Source organism: Moschus berezovskii, chromosome 3 (assembly GCF_049115385.1).
Source record: "Moschus berezovskii isolate FMDL1 chromosome 3, NW_MosBer_1.0, whole genome shotgun sequence".
In the NCBI taxonomy this organism is placed as follows: Eukaryota; Metazoa; Chordata; class Mammalia; order Artiodactyla; family Moschidae; genus Moschus; species Moschus berezovskii.
Window position 1 is genome coordinate 69284298 of NC_142462.1, and position 16350 is coordinate 69300647.

The 16350-nt window shown below is 42.5% G+C and overlaps 1 protein-coding gene across 3 annotated transcripts in view; it reads left to right on the plus strand.

The window, feature by feature from the left end:
- The window catches only part of ELMO1 (engulfment and cell motility 1), a 592587-nt gene extending 579411 nt beyond the window's left edge, over window positions 1-13176 (plus strand). For all 3 annotated transcript variants that reach the window (XM_055420868.2, XM_055420867.2, XM_055420869.2), the window contains exons 21-22: window positions 5393-5470; window positions 11784-13176. In XM_055420868.2, the coding sequence (XP_055276843.1) occupies window positions 5393-5470; window positions 11784-11984 (279 nt within the window). In that variant the 3' untranslated portion in view covers window positions 11985-13176. The remainder of the gene's footprint in view (window positions 1-5392; window positions 5471-11783) is intronic.
- The last annotated feature ends 3174 nt before the right edge of the window (window positions 13177-16350 follow it).

Consider the following 16350-nt stretch of genomic DNA (forward strand, 5'->3'; position numbering starts at 1 on the left):
ACTTAGCAGCAGCAACATAGGCTCAGAGTGATGCACAGGGAGACACGGCCCTGTCCTCCTGGAGCTGAGTCTAACTTGTTTAAAAGAAGTTGGTGCAACAGACAAATTTCTGTGGACACAAAAAGTATTGGCTTCTTCACAGAGAGAGTAGGACATTCCTGATACTTAAGGATTTTCATGGGTGAATGGAAATTGAATTGGAAGAATTTGACTTTTAAGGATTAAAGATTCTAAATTCAAGCTCTGTGATTCATAAAATAAAGTTGATTTGTTACTGTATTTTTGAAAGTGGGCAGTCCTGGTACTTATCCCATTGCCTTGGGCTTTAGGAGTTAAATAGTTAGCATGCAATCACCAGAGGGAAAATCTAACCAGATATCAGTGAAAGGGAATATGTTTGACCTGAGAGATGCTTCCATTTCACCATGCCCAGAGTCCAGATTTATTTTTCCAGTATAATTCATGTACCTGAAATAAGAAGCAGATTATATTAGAAGATGATGTTCTAGTATTGACTTGAAAATCCTGATCTTAAGCAAAAAGCCTTTTATTCAGAGTTACTTCATTCATACTCACACTATACTGAGTATTTTCTTTACACCAGACCTGTGCTGGGTGCTGGGAATCCAAAGATAAATATGACCTGGCCCCTGATATTTTGTGTCTAGTGCAGATACAAGATTTAACAATCCACATGCTATTATAATCCAATGGTGCCTATGCCCCAGTAAATTTAAAAACAAGGGGAGCCTGGGATTTTGAGAAGGCTCATGGAGGAAGTGATGTCTGAGCTGGGTTTTGAAAAGAAGAGAGGGGAAGACCTTCGAGGAGAAGGAAACAATATATGAAAGGCACATGGGGCCTTTTGACATCTGATGAACATCCTCTGACTGAGAAACATTGAATTCACAGTGTAGGATTGGTGGGGACAGAGAGAAAATGGGTTGAAGATCTATTGGCTAATAATGCTTAGATAGATGGGGCCCAGACATAAAGCTACTTTACAGAAAGCAAGATCCTCTCACTATATAATATATGAATGACTGATTTTGCTTTCTAAAATAGAAAGTCAAACTCATAGGTATATTGATAAGCCACAGTGTTTATAGCTATGAAATCTACTATTTCTCTGGCCATGTTTAGCACACACACATGCCAAGTTATATCCACATCTGTAATCAAAATGCTTTGCCCTCAAGATAACCTGGATGGATGCTAGAGAACCAACATAATTAAAGTGAATGCCAGGTGAGATGGCCGAATGAGACAAGTCACCCCAAAACAATGTAAGAAGTGGCAGCCAACACTTTACAGTGAAATTTTGTTGTATAAAACTCTACTCTCATATTCCATCAGCCCATCACGTGACCCTGGAAGGTGGAAATCCCCAAACCAAGACACCATCATGCCCAGAATTTCTCTGAGCATCCTCTGACCCTGTATACCTTGTCATTAGACCCAGGGCCAGAAGGTTGAGAGTGGGACCAGAGGTCATGGGGTGAATTCCTCCTGTATCCTTTAACCACAAAACTTGCTTGTCCCAGGCCTTCCTACACACGTGAGGGGAGGACATACGGATTAGTGAGACAGAGGACGGAAATAAGCTACTCCTGGACATGATTTTTCGCTGACTTAGATCCAGAGTGAATAAAAGACCTTAGGTAGTGAGTAGCAAAACCGCAGAGCATCAGATATCTAAGAGAGTGTTGTGGTGTGTGACAAGGAGCCCCTGAGGGGGACGCTGCCCCAGATCCACAACCACTTACTCCACCACCTCCTGGCGCCTCTCTCCCTCACAGACAGTCTGGACAGGTGGCCGCTTCTAGAGTGTTAGCCCGAGAGGCCGTCGCTGCCAGCTCTGCAGCCTGCCTGCTCAAAGTGCTGGAGAGCTGACCTCCACCAAAGCCTCAATGACAGCCATCTGGGGACGTCAATAAAACTCATTATAAGTGATAGCAGCCTTTAACGCAGGCGTGCGACTCCGAGAAGTAATTCCTCCAACCCCTCCCAGGCAGCTTTGGTGAAATTAAAGTGGGGATTGACATTCTCACGAATTTCCTATTTCCTGCCTGTGTTTATCGGAAATCTAGGTCATGACAGTTCCTCTCATTCACGTCCTCGCTGGTAAATGCCTTAGAAGGGCAAAACCGAAAGTTGGCAGCCCCCTTCCTTTTTCTTCCCGCTCCATGCCCTGTGGAGGAGAAAGTGTCACAAAGGACAACCACACCGACACTCTGGTCTCCAGTGACTTCAGCACCTAGTCAAGAGGCCACGTCTGGGCTCTGGTGATGCTCACACCTGCTGTCGTAAGCAAGGGGATGATTAGCTATGTGCCTGCCCGAAGCAGAGCAGCAGGCGTGGTCTAGCATCAGTCAGAAATCTGTTGTCAGTTTCACCTTTTCCTGTTGACGTCTGAAGGTCACCTGGTGCTGCTGCGATGTACTGACTGGGTGTCCAGAAGCAAAGGCCCTCCTCTCCTTTCTTTCCAATCTCCTAAGTACGAGTCAGAGTTTTTCTAGGGGATGACACTAAGATTAGTAAAGAAATCATCATCCATATCAATGTTTCTCATCTAAGAACAGTTTTTATGAAGTTATGAGATTAGAGCTTAACATTTTGTTGAAAAACGTTTTCAGTTTTTTAAAAGAAAATAATCACCTATGATCCCAGCACCTTAACATAATTATTTTCATTTCACATATTTGGTTCCAGTCTCCAACCAGATAGACATTGTTCCTAGTTGTGATCAGTATGTAAATAATGTTCATTTCTCTTGTTTGTTTTTCCACTTAAAATCAAATGTTTGTAATTATGCTTAATGCCTAGCAGCATATATTTTGCAGGGTTGCTAATTTGTGATTTCTTTATTTAATGTTTTACCCAAAGAAGGGAGGACATTTATTTAGTTCCTCATATTACATTCTTACGGCTTTCTTGGTGGCTCAGTTGGTAAAGAATACACCTGCAATGCGGGAGACCACCTGCAACCCAGGAGACCCAGGTTCAATCCCTGGGATGGAACAATTCCCTGGAGAAGGCAGTGGCAACCCACTCCAGTATTCTTGCCTGAAAAATCCCATGGAGTCAGGAGCTTAGCAGGCTACAGTGCATGGGGTCTCAGAGTTGGACATGATTGAGCACAATGTTCTGTCTTTAAGTTCTATTACGTTCTTACAGATAATAGTACATACAGTTTTGCTTCCTTTTGAAATTTTTTAGGAGTAACTCCAAAAGTGGGATGGTTGTTCTTGATATGGACTGCCTTACAGGGTTTTTTAAAAGGATGACACCAATTACAGTACCAATGTTAGGACCCATGACCATTTTCATTATGTACTAAAAGACCTGAAAGAGATGCTAAACTTATGGGGAAATTGTTTTTGTTTGTTGGTGAACTCTTTTCCAATTTTATTGATCTTTACTGGGAAGGCTTGAATAGAATCCTAAGGAAGAAAAGAATGAAAAATTCAGGGGGTAGTCTTGCAGAAGAGATCCTGGTCTGTGACTCAGCAGTTTTTCCTTCACTTGTTTCTATTTCTGGTAGGATGAGGATACCCTACGAGGATGAGATGCTAGTAGGTCTGGGCTCAGAACAAAAGCTGCTTTCCCTTAATGAGGGGACAGCTAGAGGCGAGCCAAACACAGAATTCATGAGAGCCACAAATAGCCTGATGGCTGACTGTGTCAGGAGAGGCATCCACCTAATGCTGAGCCTTTGGAGTCCACTTGGGAGAATTCTTTCTCATCTGGAATTCTGAAATCTAGAGGCAGTGACCTCATCTTTCTGCCTTCCATCTTCTTTCTGGGGCATTCTTGCTGTGAGTTACTCGCCAAAGACAAATCCTCTGACAGATGTTGAGGTAGAGAAAGATGTGGAGAGGTTTACCTCCCTACGAAAGAACGCCTGTGGATGGTTACTGAGAATGCAGCTCCCAGATCATACCATGAGGGAAAGAGGCAGTCATCAGTGGTGCCTAATAGACCCAGAGACAGAAGGTAGACGAGCACACGTGTGTTGTAGTGATGCAGAGCATCGGTGTGGACTCACTTGGCTCTTTCCTCCAAATTAGGAGTTGTTAGGGTGTTGAGTGGAGAAGGCAATGGCACCCCACTCCAGTACTCTTACCTGGAGAATCCCAGGGACGGGGGAGCCTGATGGGCTGCCATCTATGGGGTCGCACAGAGTCGGACACGACCGAAGCGACTTAGCAGCAGCAGCAGGGTGTTGAGAGGGGCTTCCCTGGTGGTTCAGATGGTAAAGAATCTGCCTGCAATGGAGAAGACACAGGAGATGCAAGTTCAATCCCTGGATCGGGATGATCCCCTGGAGAAGGAAATGGCTACCCGCTCCAGTATTCTTGCCAGGAGAATTCCATGGATAAAGGAACCCAGTGGGCTACAGTCAGTGGGGTCACAAAGAGTTGGACACGACTGAGCAACTAACACACGTGCACTCAAATACAATACAGGGTGCTGAGATGTGCAGTGACTATCATCTTCCGAAGATTGTACCTGCTGACTGCTCAACCAGTAGAATAATCGTTATATCCATTATTGCATAGTGTGTTCAATTTGAGAAGCATATTTTAACGTACATGTTAGGTACAACACTGAGTGTCTCAGCAAGGTCATTCAGCTACAATGGAATGACAGCGTCACTTAGTCCTTGGCCCTTTGGGTCTGCCTCATAGTCTGTACTATGAGTGAACCCAGGCACCTGAATGAAGAGACATTCACCAATGAATGAATCCAGCTATTCTGCCACTTGGGCCCATACTCTCCTTTATACCCTGCAGCCACTATAGGAGAAAACTTTGCTTTGTATACCCTTTGCCCTACAGTAGTTCAGAGATCAAAGGGCAGACATACTACCTAAAGACAGTGGATTCATCCAGAAGCCTCATTACCTCCTATGTAGCTTCCATGTTTTAGGAAGTTTATACCCCCTATGAACATCTGTCTTTTTGGAAATGATAGAAGATAGAGCAGTCCATGATGTTGCTGATTGCGAAAGAGCTTACTACTTTCCATGGTGTCCCTGGGAGGCAGATGCTAAGGATAGGAAAGTAGCATAGCTTTGGGGCTGTGTGGCTTTGAACAACTCACTTAACCTCTCTGAGCTCCTTCCCATAAAAGAGGAATGATAACACTAGCTCCATGCACTGTCTTGCGAATTAAAGGAATTGGTTCATGCAGACCGCCCATGAACAGAGAGAAGGAAATGTGTTGTGAATCTTGAAAATACCGTCCTTCCTCCTGTCAGCCTCACTACTGCTCCGCTTGCCTGGACCCACTACAGGCACTATTCCGTGTTCAATCTGCAGCCATTTATAACTGAAAAACAAAACGTGCAAATTGTCTTCAATGTGGTGTTTTCTCTAATCTCTTGCAGGAGGTGCTTGAACTTGCTTTCTCAATCTTGTATGACTCAAACTGCCAACTGAACTTCATAGCTCCTGACAAGCATGAGGTAAAGGTCTTCAGGGGTTAATTTATGAGACAATGTCATATTTTCTTGAGAAAAACAGCAGATAAAAAAATACTGGAAAGATTTTTTTTTTAAGTCTACCTGAGAAAAACTATGAGCAAAGGCACAATTGTTGACTTAAATAGAATGAAAACCTCTCAAAAAACGCAAATTAGACAGATTCATCTTCTTCTTAGCTTAATCAAGAGCTTATGGCAAAGAAGAAAATGCTTCATAGTAAGGACAAAACTGTTACAGAAAAAGTATCATCCTTAACTATTGCTTGGTTTTTATTGAATATTTAGGTTTTGGTCAAAATTTTCCCATGATAAATTTGTCTCAATTCTTTAAAACATTTGAGAACTAGATTTTTTACCATGTTTAAGTTATTTTAAGAGGTTTAGGACTGTCTTTGCTGTTGGAATTTTATTTTTGAGATGCTTTTATTCCTTTTTGACATCTTGTTATATGTATAATTTGTTTCTCTTTTCGAAGCACACTGTCAGCTATATTTAAAATATTTAGCATAAATCTAGGAAAATGCATTTGTAAGATGAAGTAGCAGCTATGGCTGATTTAACTTTTTATCTTATAAGCTAGAACCCAACATCATGCTTGAAACTCTTATTTTTAGATGATACCATTCAAATTTTTGTTGTGCATGTGGTAACATAAAAAGCTTTTAGAAAGGAAGGAACATTTTAATAGAACTTGAATTTTGTTCCCCGTTTTCCCTGGGAGACTTAACTCATTTAGAAGTTATTCTGTATTTGTTTTTGTTTTTTACTGGCTTGAAGCTTTTGAATAAAATTGTACATCCCAAAAAGAGAAGAAAGATTAGATGCAAATCCTGCATTTAAAGTGGTGCTTAAATATAATTCTGTGCTACTTGACATTTAGTTCATGGAAGGGAATGACTTTGTCTTCATCTTCTTGAAAATAGATACCGTGTACTACCATTGCTCTTTTAAAATAAAATTGTGGTTGTACGCAGACCACCATATTCAAGATATACACAGATATATAGTAAACCACTTAAAATAGTAGAACTGTGGATGCTATTTAAATCTATACAAGGCTGTTTTGCCCAGTGTACGTTAATTCCAGATAAGGATAAATGCTCTGAGACTGCCAAAGTTTTATTCATATCTGCCACTTTTTATTGATGCACTGAGGAGAAAAATGCCATGCACTTGTGAATACTTTTAATTTCTTCAAACCACTTTCATATCTATTACCTCATTTTATTTGCATAATTGCTCCAGAAAGCAGAAAGTTCTATTACAGATATCCTCATTGATCAAAGGGGGAGAGAGAAGCCTCCCAAAATTGACTGCCTCAACAATAGCAAAGACAATAGTAATTATAAGTGGAATACTCCAGACCAGGCACCCTTCAATGTTTTGTGTGCCTCATCTCCCTCAATCTTCATTCTGTAACTGTAAAAGAAACAAGCTAATGTTATTCCCATTTTATAAAAAAAAAAAAAGTAATGAGCCACAGAGAACTTAAGAAACTTTTCCCAGTTCAAACAAATAGTAACTGATAGAACCTGGATTTAAACAATGGGGGTCTTGTTCCAGAAACACCTTCTATCTGAGCCCTGTACTGTGTGGTTTGGAAGGAAGAAAGCAGGACCTGGACTCAGGACTTCTTGCCAGTGTCCATCCCCTAGCTTCAACAATTATCAACTCATAGCCAATGAGGTTTCATCTGTACCCCAACCCACACCCAGCTCCCATACCCCAGATTATTTTAAAAACTCATCCAGATGTCATCATTTTATTTGTAAGTATTCCCCTTGTGCATCTCTAAAGACCCGATGGACCGTAACTCGCCAGGCTTCTCTGTCCATGGTATTCTCCAGGGATTGAACCCATGTCTTTTATGTCTCCTGCATTGGCAGACAAGTTCTTTACCACAAGCACCACCTGGGAAGTCCTGTATTTCAATAGGTTGCCATTTTTGTCATTATCAGTGTCCAAATTATCTTATCTAGAAAAAGTAGATTTGGTCCCATTAGTTCAGTTCAGTTCAGTTCAGTCGCTCAGTCGTGTCCGACTCTCCACGACCCCATGAATCACAGCACTCCAGGCCTCCCTGTCCATCACCAGCTCCCGGAGTTCACTCAAACTCATGTCCACAGAGTCGGTGATGCCATCCAGCCATCTCATTCTCGGTCGTCCCCTTCTCCTCCCGCCCCCAACCTTTCCCAGCATCAGAGTCTTTTCCAGTGAGTCAACTCATCGCATGAGGTGGCCAAAGTATTGCAGTTTCAGCTTTAGCATCAGTCCTTCCAATGAACACCCAAGATTGATCTCCTTTAGAAGGGACTGGTTGGATCTCCTTGCAGTCCAAAGAACTCTCAAGAGTCTTCTCCAACACCACAGTTCAAAAGCATCAATTCTTCGGCGATCAGCTTTCTTCACAGTCCAACTCTCACATCCATACATGACCATGGGAAAAACCATAGCCTTGACTAGACGGACCTTGGTGGGCAAAGTAATGTCTCTGCTTTTTAATATGCTATCAAGGTTGGTCATAACTTTCCTTCCAAGGAGTAAGCGTCTTTTAATTTCATGGCTGCAATCAGCATCTGCAGTGATTTTGGAGCCCCAAAAAATAAAGTCTGACACTGTTTCCACTGTTTTTCCATCTATTTCCCATGAAGTGATGGGACCAGATGCCATGATCTTTGTTTTCTGAATGTTGAGCTTCAAGCCAAACTTTCCACTCTCCTCTTTCACTTTCATCAAGAGGCTTTTGAGTTCCTCTTCACTTTCTGCCATAAGGGTAGTGTCATCTGCATATCTGAGGTTATTGATATTTCTCCCGGCAATCTTGATTCCAGCTTGTGCTTCTTCCAGCTCAGCATTTCTCATGATGTACTCTGCATAGAAGTTAAATAAGCAGGGTGACAATATACAGCCTTGACGTACTCCTTTTCCTATTTGGAACCAGTCTGTTGTTCCATGTACAGTTCTGACCGTTGCTTCCTGACCTGCATACAGGCCTCTCAAGAGGCAGGTCAGGTGGTCTGGGATTCCCATCTCTTTCAGAATGTTCCACAGTTGATTGTGATCCACACAGTCAAAGGCTTTGGCATAGTCAATGAAGCAGAAATAGATGTTTTTCTGGAACTCTCTTGCTTTCTCCATGATCCAGCGGATGTTGGCAATTTGATCTCTGGTGCCTCTGCCTTTTCTAAAACCTGCTTGAACATCTGGGAGTTCACGGTTCACATATTGCTGAAGCCTGACTTGGAGAATTTGAGCATGACTTTACTAGCGTGTGAGATGAGTGAAATTGTGCAGTAGTTTGAGCATTCTTTGTCATTGCCTTTCTTTGGGATTGGAATGAAGACTGACCTTTTGGTCCCATCACTTCATGGCAAATAGATAGGAGGGAAAAATGGAAACAGTGACAGACTTTATTTTTTTGGGCTCCAAAATCACTGTGGATGGTGACTGCAGCCATGAAATTAAAAGACATTTGCTCCTTGGAAGAAAATCTGTGACAAAGCCAGACAGTGTATTAAAAAGCAGAGACATCACTTTGCCAACAAAGGTCTGTATAGTCTAAGCTATGGTTTTTCCAGTAGTCATGTATGAATGTGAGAGTTGAACCATAAAGAAGGTTGAGTGCCAAAGAATTGATGCTTTTGAACTGTGGTGTTGGAAAAGACCCTTGAGAGTCCCTTGGACTTCAAGGAGATCAAACCAGTCCATCCTAAAGGAGATCATCCCTGAATATTCATTGGAAGGACTGACACCGAAGCTTCAATGCTTTGGTCACCTGATTTGAAGAATTGACTCACTGGAAAAGATTGCGGGCAGGAGGAGCAAGGGGGCAACAGGATGAGATGGTTGGATGGCATCATTGACCCAGTGGACCTGAGTTTTCACAAACTCCAGGAGACAATGAGGGACATGGAAGCCTAGCATGCTGCGGTCCATGGGGTGGCACAGAGTCGGACATGACTGAGCTACTGAACAACTACAGAGAAAGTAGAAATACCTTCTGATTGGCTTCTGAGTCCTTTTGACAGATGACTCTGGCAGCTTTCAGGCATTCTGGCATGACAAGATACTCCAGGTTCTTCTTGTGCATTTCCTGCCTTTTCTCTATGGAGTTTTGACTCCTTTTGGTATTTAGCAAGCAGAATCTGGACATTCAGTGTGCCTATTACTACTGGGTTGGTGATTATTTTTAGGCATTTTTGTACACAGAGCTTGGAGTTATGTTTTTAAAAGACAAAGTACATCATACATTTATATTGATATTTCCAACTCAGATTCAGTACTACAGTTTTTATTTATTGATTGTGATGCCTTTTAAAAAAGTTTTCTGTTCTTGCTGCTTCTCAAAAGAAAAGCACCACAGAAGTGTTCCTGTGGGTAAAATTAATCTGTACTAGGAAGCTAGCCAGGACTGGGAAGTCTGTGTACAAAGAGTGGCAATCCTAGCACTTAGGGATTTACAGTGAAACAGTGTCTAAACTGGAAGGGGCCTTAAAGAGCATGGGGTTCAGTGGTGCTTCTAAATGGAGATACATCAGAATTAGCTGGAAACTTTTCTAAATAAAATTTCCTGACCTAAGATTTGTAAGAGCAAGATCTACAGAGTAGGGCCTGGGTTCTATTTTTTATCAAGATTATTTATGAAGAAACAAACATTTAGATGTGTTTAGAATCTATCTAAGGCATTCACAAGATCACTAATACTTCCAGAAACACCTTAGCCATTAGCTGATATTTAGATGGGCTAAGTGCTCTGGCTGAGATCCCATAGTCAAGGCCGAACCGAAGCTCTACAGTTCAGGACTGCCCTACTCAGACAGACTTAATAACACACCCATGGTACAACTCCTCAGCTTAACAAGTGGCGCCACCAGTGTGCATCAGGGTAGATTTCTAAGCCATCACTGTGACTTAAGATCTGTATAGTGCTTGCCATCTTGCGGTGCTTTTATGTTGAGATCTGCTGTCATATTCTGGAACATAGCCCAGGTAACCACAGTGCAAAGGACAAGCTAAGTAGGGTCTGGAATTTCTACTTGACCCAGTAAGGGCAAGAGAGGGGGGAATCTAGAACACATTTTAGAAGGAAGACCAGTCCCACAGGAAGAGCAGTGAAATTGCTATCAAAGAAGTCCTGTATAGGACTCAGTTCAGTTCAGTTCAGTTCAGTCACTCAGTCGTGTCCGACTCTCCACGACCCCATGAATCACAGCACGCCAGGCCTCCCTGTCCATCACCAACTCCCGGAGTTCACTCAAACTCATGTCCACAGGACATCCTAAAAGGTGAACTTAGCACAGCATCCAGAATGCAGGCAGTTTTCTGATGCTGGCAGCAGAGGCTAGTTCTTCCCCAGGTATTATGGCTTTAATACCAGGGCAGGGCAGGATTTCAGCCTCTGGAGGGAAGCTGACAAGAGCAAGGCAGGTCCTCAGAAAAATGAAGCATAGTTCATAGCCTACTGGAGAAGCAAAGGGCATTACTAATTTTTAATGAGAGGGGAAGAACCAGATTCTTAGTTGGGTACTATGGAGTGCTTTCCAAAGCAGGTGATGTCCCCAGGGATCAGACTCCAAAGACCTGGAGGAGAAAACCCTTAGAAACCAGAAACCCAGGCAGAAGAGGTCTGTAGACTGGCAACTAAGCCACCTTCCATTAAGATCACCCAATAATTTTAGTCCTTTTGTCCACCAGACCTTGGACAGCACTGAGCTATTCCTAAATCTTTTGCTAAGAAATACAAAGGTGGGACCACCATTAGCCCAGGGGTGGGGTTCGACTGTCATTTTGAGTGCAGGAATCAAACAGCATAGTCAGATATTAGCTGTAGATTAGGAACTTTGCTCAGAGTCAGGAGAGTAGCAAGTTTGATCTTATGTTGAGTCCAGGAGTGTTAGGATATATTCTACCAATACCTTTAACTCTTTGGTTCACTGGTGGGATGTTAGAGATATTCTGTTGCACAGGCAGAAAAAACTCAAATCCTTCTGCTGCTCTGTAGGGAGGCATTATTTGTACAGAAGAGTGCAGACAATGGAGGCAGATTGCATAAGTTCAAATCCCACCTACTCCACATACTGCCAAGTGACTTAATTTGTCATTGTCTCAGTTCCCTCATCTGTAAAACAGAGATGCTAACAGAAGTGTCAACTTTACAGAGGTGCTGACTATCAAATGATGATGTAGGCAAAGCCCTGAGCACAGAGCCCAGCCCTTACTGAGTGACAGTGTTAGCTATTGTTATTGTGCTTGTAATTGTCATCAGTCATTCTCATCATCACCTTCTTTCTCCCCAGTACTGTATCTGGACAGATGGGCTGAATGCGCTGCTGGGGAAAGACATGATGAGTGAGCTGACACGGAATGACTTGGACACGCTGCTCAGCATGGAAATCAAGCTCCGCCTCCTGGACCTGGAAAACATTCAGATCCCCGACGCGCCTCCTCCCATCCCCAAGGAGCCCAGCAACTATGACTTCGTCTATGACTGTAATTGAAGCACGCTGGGCCCAGATGCACCCCCTCCAAAACTGGAAGATTTAGCTAATAGGAGAGAAGAATGAAAAGGCACCCACACCGTGGAATCCGCTGTGGTCAAGGGACGCTGTGGGTCCACACTTCCTTTGGCCTCGCCTCCTCTAACTCTGGCATTTTTCTGCCCCTCCCTGGCATCCTGCTCACCACCCTGATTCTCTTTCTAGACTCTATTGCTTTAGGTCACCTGCTGTTGCTGCAGTAGAAGGTGGGAGAAAAGCAAAATCCACCGCCAATGAGACAGCCAAAGGGCCCTTTCATCTTCATTCCAGCAGGCAAGTCCTCCCCTCCTGGAGGCTCCAAGCCAGCAGCCCAGACCTCCTCCCAGTCTGCAGCCAGACACAGGGCTGTGCCCCAAGCTCTGGGTCTGGAAGAACCGAAAACGACCTAGCTACTTGAGAAGACAAACAGCACTCTTCGTTCCCCTTCTCTCTAGGATCGGCTCATACCACCAGTTCCATGTGAATTGAAATCTGCTTCTAAATGCCCTCCCTCCCCCATTCTGGCCTCTGCCTGCCCAGTTCCTCTCTGGTCCCAAGAGCAACAGCGGTTGCCTCATCCTAGTTCTTGCAAGCGTTGGGTCACCAGACACAATCTGAGGGTCCCGTGGCCACATCACGTCTGCCCTGTGGCTGTGACCACCCTTCCTGTCTCTCAGCTAGTCTTGGGTTTCTTCTCCCTGCCCCAGCCCTGACCTGCCTTCATTGCCACACACTCCTCCAGCCCCTTAGCTGAAAGCACAACGCTGAAATCAGTCATCCTGCTTCATCTCTAATGTACTAAATCTAAAAGCCTCGATGACAGGCAGTTGCTATCTAAGAGTCTGGGGGATTCTGCTGCAACACAGGTTCCACAAGATGGTCAAGCTGTCAGACATCCAAGTTTACATCGTTGTAGTTATTACAGGTATTGACAATTTGCAAAGGGTTTGGGTTGTTGGTTTTGGGGTTGGTTTTTGGTTTTTTTTGCTTTGTTTTTGTATAAAAGAGTCTAACATTTTTTGCCAAACAGATATATATTTAATGAAAAGAAGAGATACATAAATGTGTGTACTTTCCAGGTTTTTTTGTTTAATTATTTGAGTCCTAAACATCTTCCTGAGAATAACATTCCCCTAAACATGCTGTGGAATAAAATTAATTGTGATGAGTTGGAGAGCTGGTGTTTTGATTTGGTAATTTAGGTTCTTGCTGCTCAGTCATCAGCATCACTGAGAGCTTGTTGAAACTGCAGAATCTAAACCTCACCCCAACCTTGAAGAATCAGGTGATGCTCATGCATATTAAAGTTTGAGAAGCACTAGCTTTGGGGACTCTTGACCTTTGCTGGATCACCACAGGCTCTGAGCATCAGTAAAGAATTATCCTTCTAAGAAGACCACCTCAAGTCAGCTAGAAAATCAGACCCACTTCATAGAAATATACTGTAGGGACTTCCCTGGTGGTCTAGTGGTTAAGACTGCGCTTCCACTGCAGGGGCATGAGTTTGATCCCTGGTCAGGGAACTAAGATCCCACATGCTGTATAGAAAGTGAAAGTGAAGTCACTCAGTCGTGTCCGACTCTGCGACCCCATGGACTGTGGCCCACCAGGCTCCTCCGTCCGTGGGATTCTCCAGGCAAGAGTACTGGAGTGGGTTGCCATTTCCTTCTCCAGGAGATCTTCCCAACCCGGGTCTCCTGCATTGTAGGCAGATGCTTTACTATCTAAGCCACCAGGGAAGCTCACATGCTGTATAGTGATCATATTAATTACTTTAAAAAAATATTTAAAAAAATAAAAAATATATATTTATAATCTATTCATTTTACACTATTACCTCCTGACTGTGACTTTATTTTTTATTTTTTCTTCCTTACCATTACATAATTTATAAAACTGACCAAATGAAACACACCACACTTTGAAGGCACAAATTTAACGATGGAAAAGAATGCAGACCCACAGACCAGAAATAAATCAAGCCAGAACTAGATAAATCTAACCATGAATTAATGAAATATGGGTCAGAGCCCAGCAAAGGATTTTTCTGAGGTTATATCCGTTGGAGGCATATCTGGATCATAAACTCCAACAGCTGGAAGAAATGTCAGGAAGGTCCAAATGATGTGGAATTCACAACACAAGCCACTCTTGACTCACGGCAGAAGTGTTAGATGCCTTCAGGTCACTGCTCTTTGTTGTCACCAAGATGTGCAATTACAGGCTAACCTGGGTTGAGATGACATGAACCCTCCATAAATTACAGGAAAAAAAATTTCCTTTATGATCCATAGTAATTCCCAAGTAATTATGCTTCCCATCAATACACTCACGCCTGAGTGTCAGGTTGAAGCTTCCTTTACATTAAGTTTTGATGATATTAACACGTATGTCCTTCACATCAGGAGCATTTATAGATTTACCCATCAGCCTGATAAAATGATAAATGGTAGGCAAAAGAAAGGAGACAGAGTCAGACCATTTGCTACTTAGGAGTTACCAGACTTCATCTATGAAAAAGGGAATTTTTTGGACCAAGTACCCGAGATCCAGGGACTCTTGCTGGGAGGATCGAGCCCTTCTCTCTTCTGTTGCTCTTGCTTTGGTGCATTAAATAGAAGCTAACATGAGTCTGAGTGAACCCCAGGAGTTGGTGATGGACAGGGAGGCCTGGCATGCTGTGATTCATGGAGTCGCAAAGAGTCGGACATGACTGAGCGACTGAACTGAACCGAACGCTTTCATGGCTATTAAAAAGAGTATTCTGCCACCTTGTAGACCCTCCTCTCAAGGACTAGTGAGATCCTGAGAGTGTGACCTCATTCCTTCATTTTGTGGCAACGTGGTGCTGGGTTACTGTCCACATTTGGCCACCCCATCTTCTCAACCTACACCGCCCAAGGCTTTCCCAGCCAGTGAGCCTCCCACCCCCAGCTCAGCCCCCATCACCACAGAATTCTAAGCCTGGACAAATTAGCCAAGCCAAAGGAACACTGAAGGAAGAGCCCAGTTTTGTCATTATGGCTAAGCCACATTCTCCAATTCAGCTTTACCTGAAATAAAATTGATCATTGAATTTTAATGATACTTTAGTTCCTGTCTTGCTCTTATTCAGAAGCTATAGGGGGAAGGGTAATTAGTTGGCATTCTCAAACTGAAAAGTGACTACTAAGGATAGGAAAATCTGATGACTACTGCAGAAGAAAAAGTGCATGGCTGAATGTTTCTGGAGACTCTTTGCAAATCCCCTCTAAACCACTTTTTAACTATCAGCCAAATTTCTTCCTACCTGCCTGTTCTATAATGAACTGAGTAGTTGACATATATACCCTTGTTCCATCTTGTCATAGTTATGAAATATTCGGCTTCCCCAATGGCTCGGTGGGTAGATAATTCACCTGCAATTCAGGAGACATGAAAGAAATGGGTTCAATCCCTGGGTGAGAATTAACATAAACCTTTAACTTCAAGGAAATAAATGTTCCTACAATAATCAAAAAATGTTTAGAGCTAGACACAAGGAATGCAACAAGAATAAAATTTGTAAAATCAGAAAAGTTATAATCAAGTAATTTAATTGAAAAGCCAAATAATTGAAGGAAGGCGGGATGGGAGATTGTAGGAAATGATATCAAGGGGGAATCATGAGACAGTGAGTTTGCTGAACTTCTCCAATCAAAGAAATGAGAGCCGTTTACCTCATTCTAAAACGGAAATTTCATGACTTGAGAAGGCTGTGGATGATGGGGCTGGAAATTGTCATCACTCAGTAAATAAATCACCTCCCATGCCTTTGGTCCTCTAACCATGCCCTCTCCTCTCACTGCCTCTCCTTTCCCTTTTGATACACAGTGGTTGAACGGTCCCTAGTAAAGTTAAACTACATGGCATGTTTCAACCAATTCAGCCTGTTTTATGAAAAAGGATAATAATAAAGGAGGAAAGAAGAAAATTTTTAATTTGAACTTACTCTTGAATTAAATATTTGAGGTAACTTGCAATAAAACAATTTAAAATAAATTTGGGTGTAGGTGGGTGGAGCAAATATGGTATAATTCTATATGAAAATGTAGTAATACTCTATATTTTTATTTTAATGGAATTAAATTTTTTCTGACCATAAAATAGAAAATGAACATTTTGAGTTTTTTTTCTTTTAATTCAGAAAAATAATCAAAACACACCCAAATGAAGGAAGGAGATAATTTTACCAGAAACATGATGGGAATAGAGGTGATACACTTGAATGTTAAATCTAAATCTGGGCTTCCTGGAAGTCAGTGTAAACAAGGAAGCAAGTTGGGATATATAGCTCTCATTTTTTAAATTTCTATCACCTCATAAAATA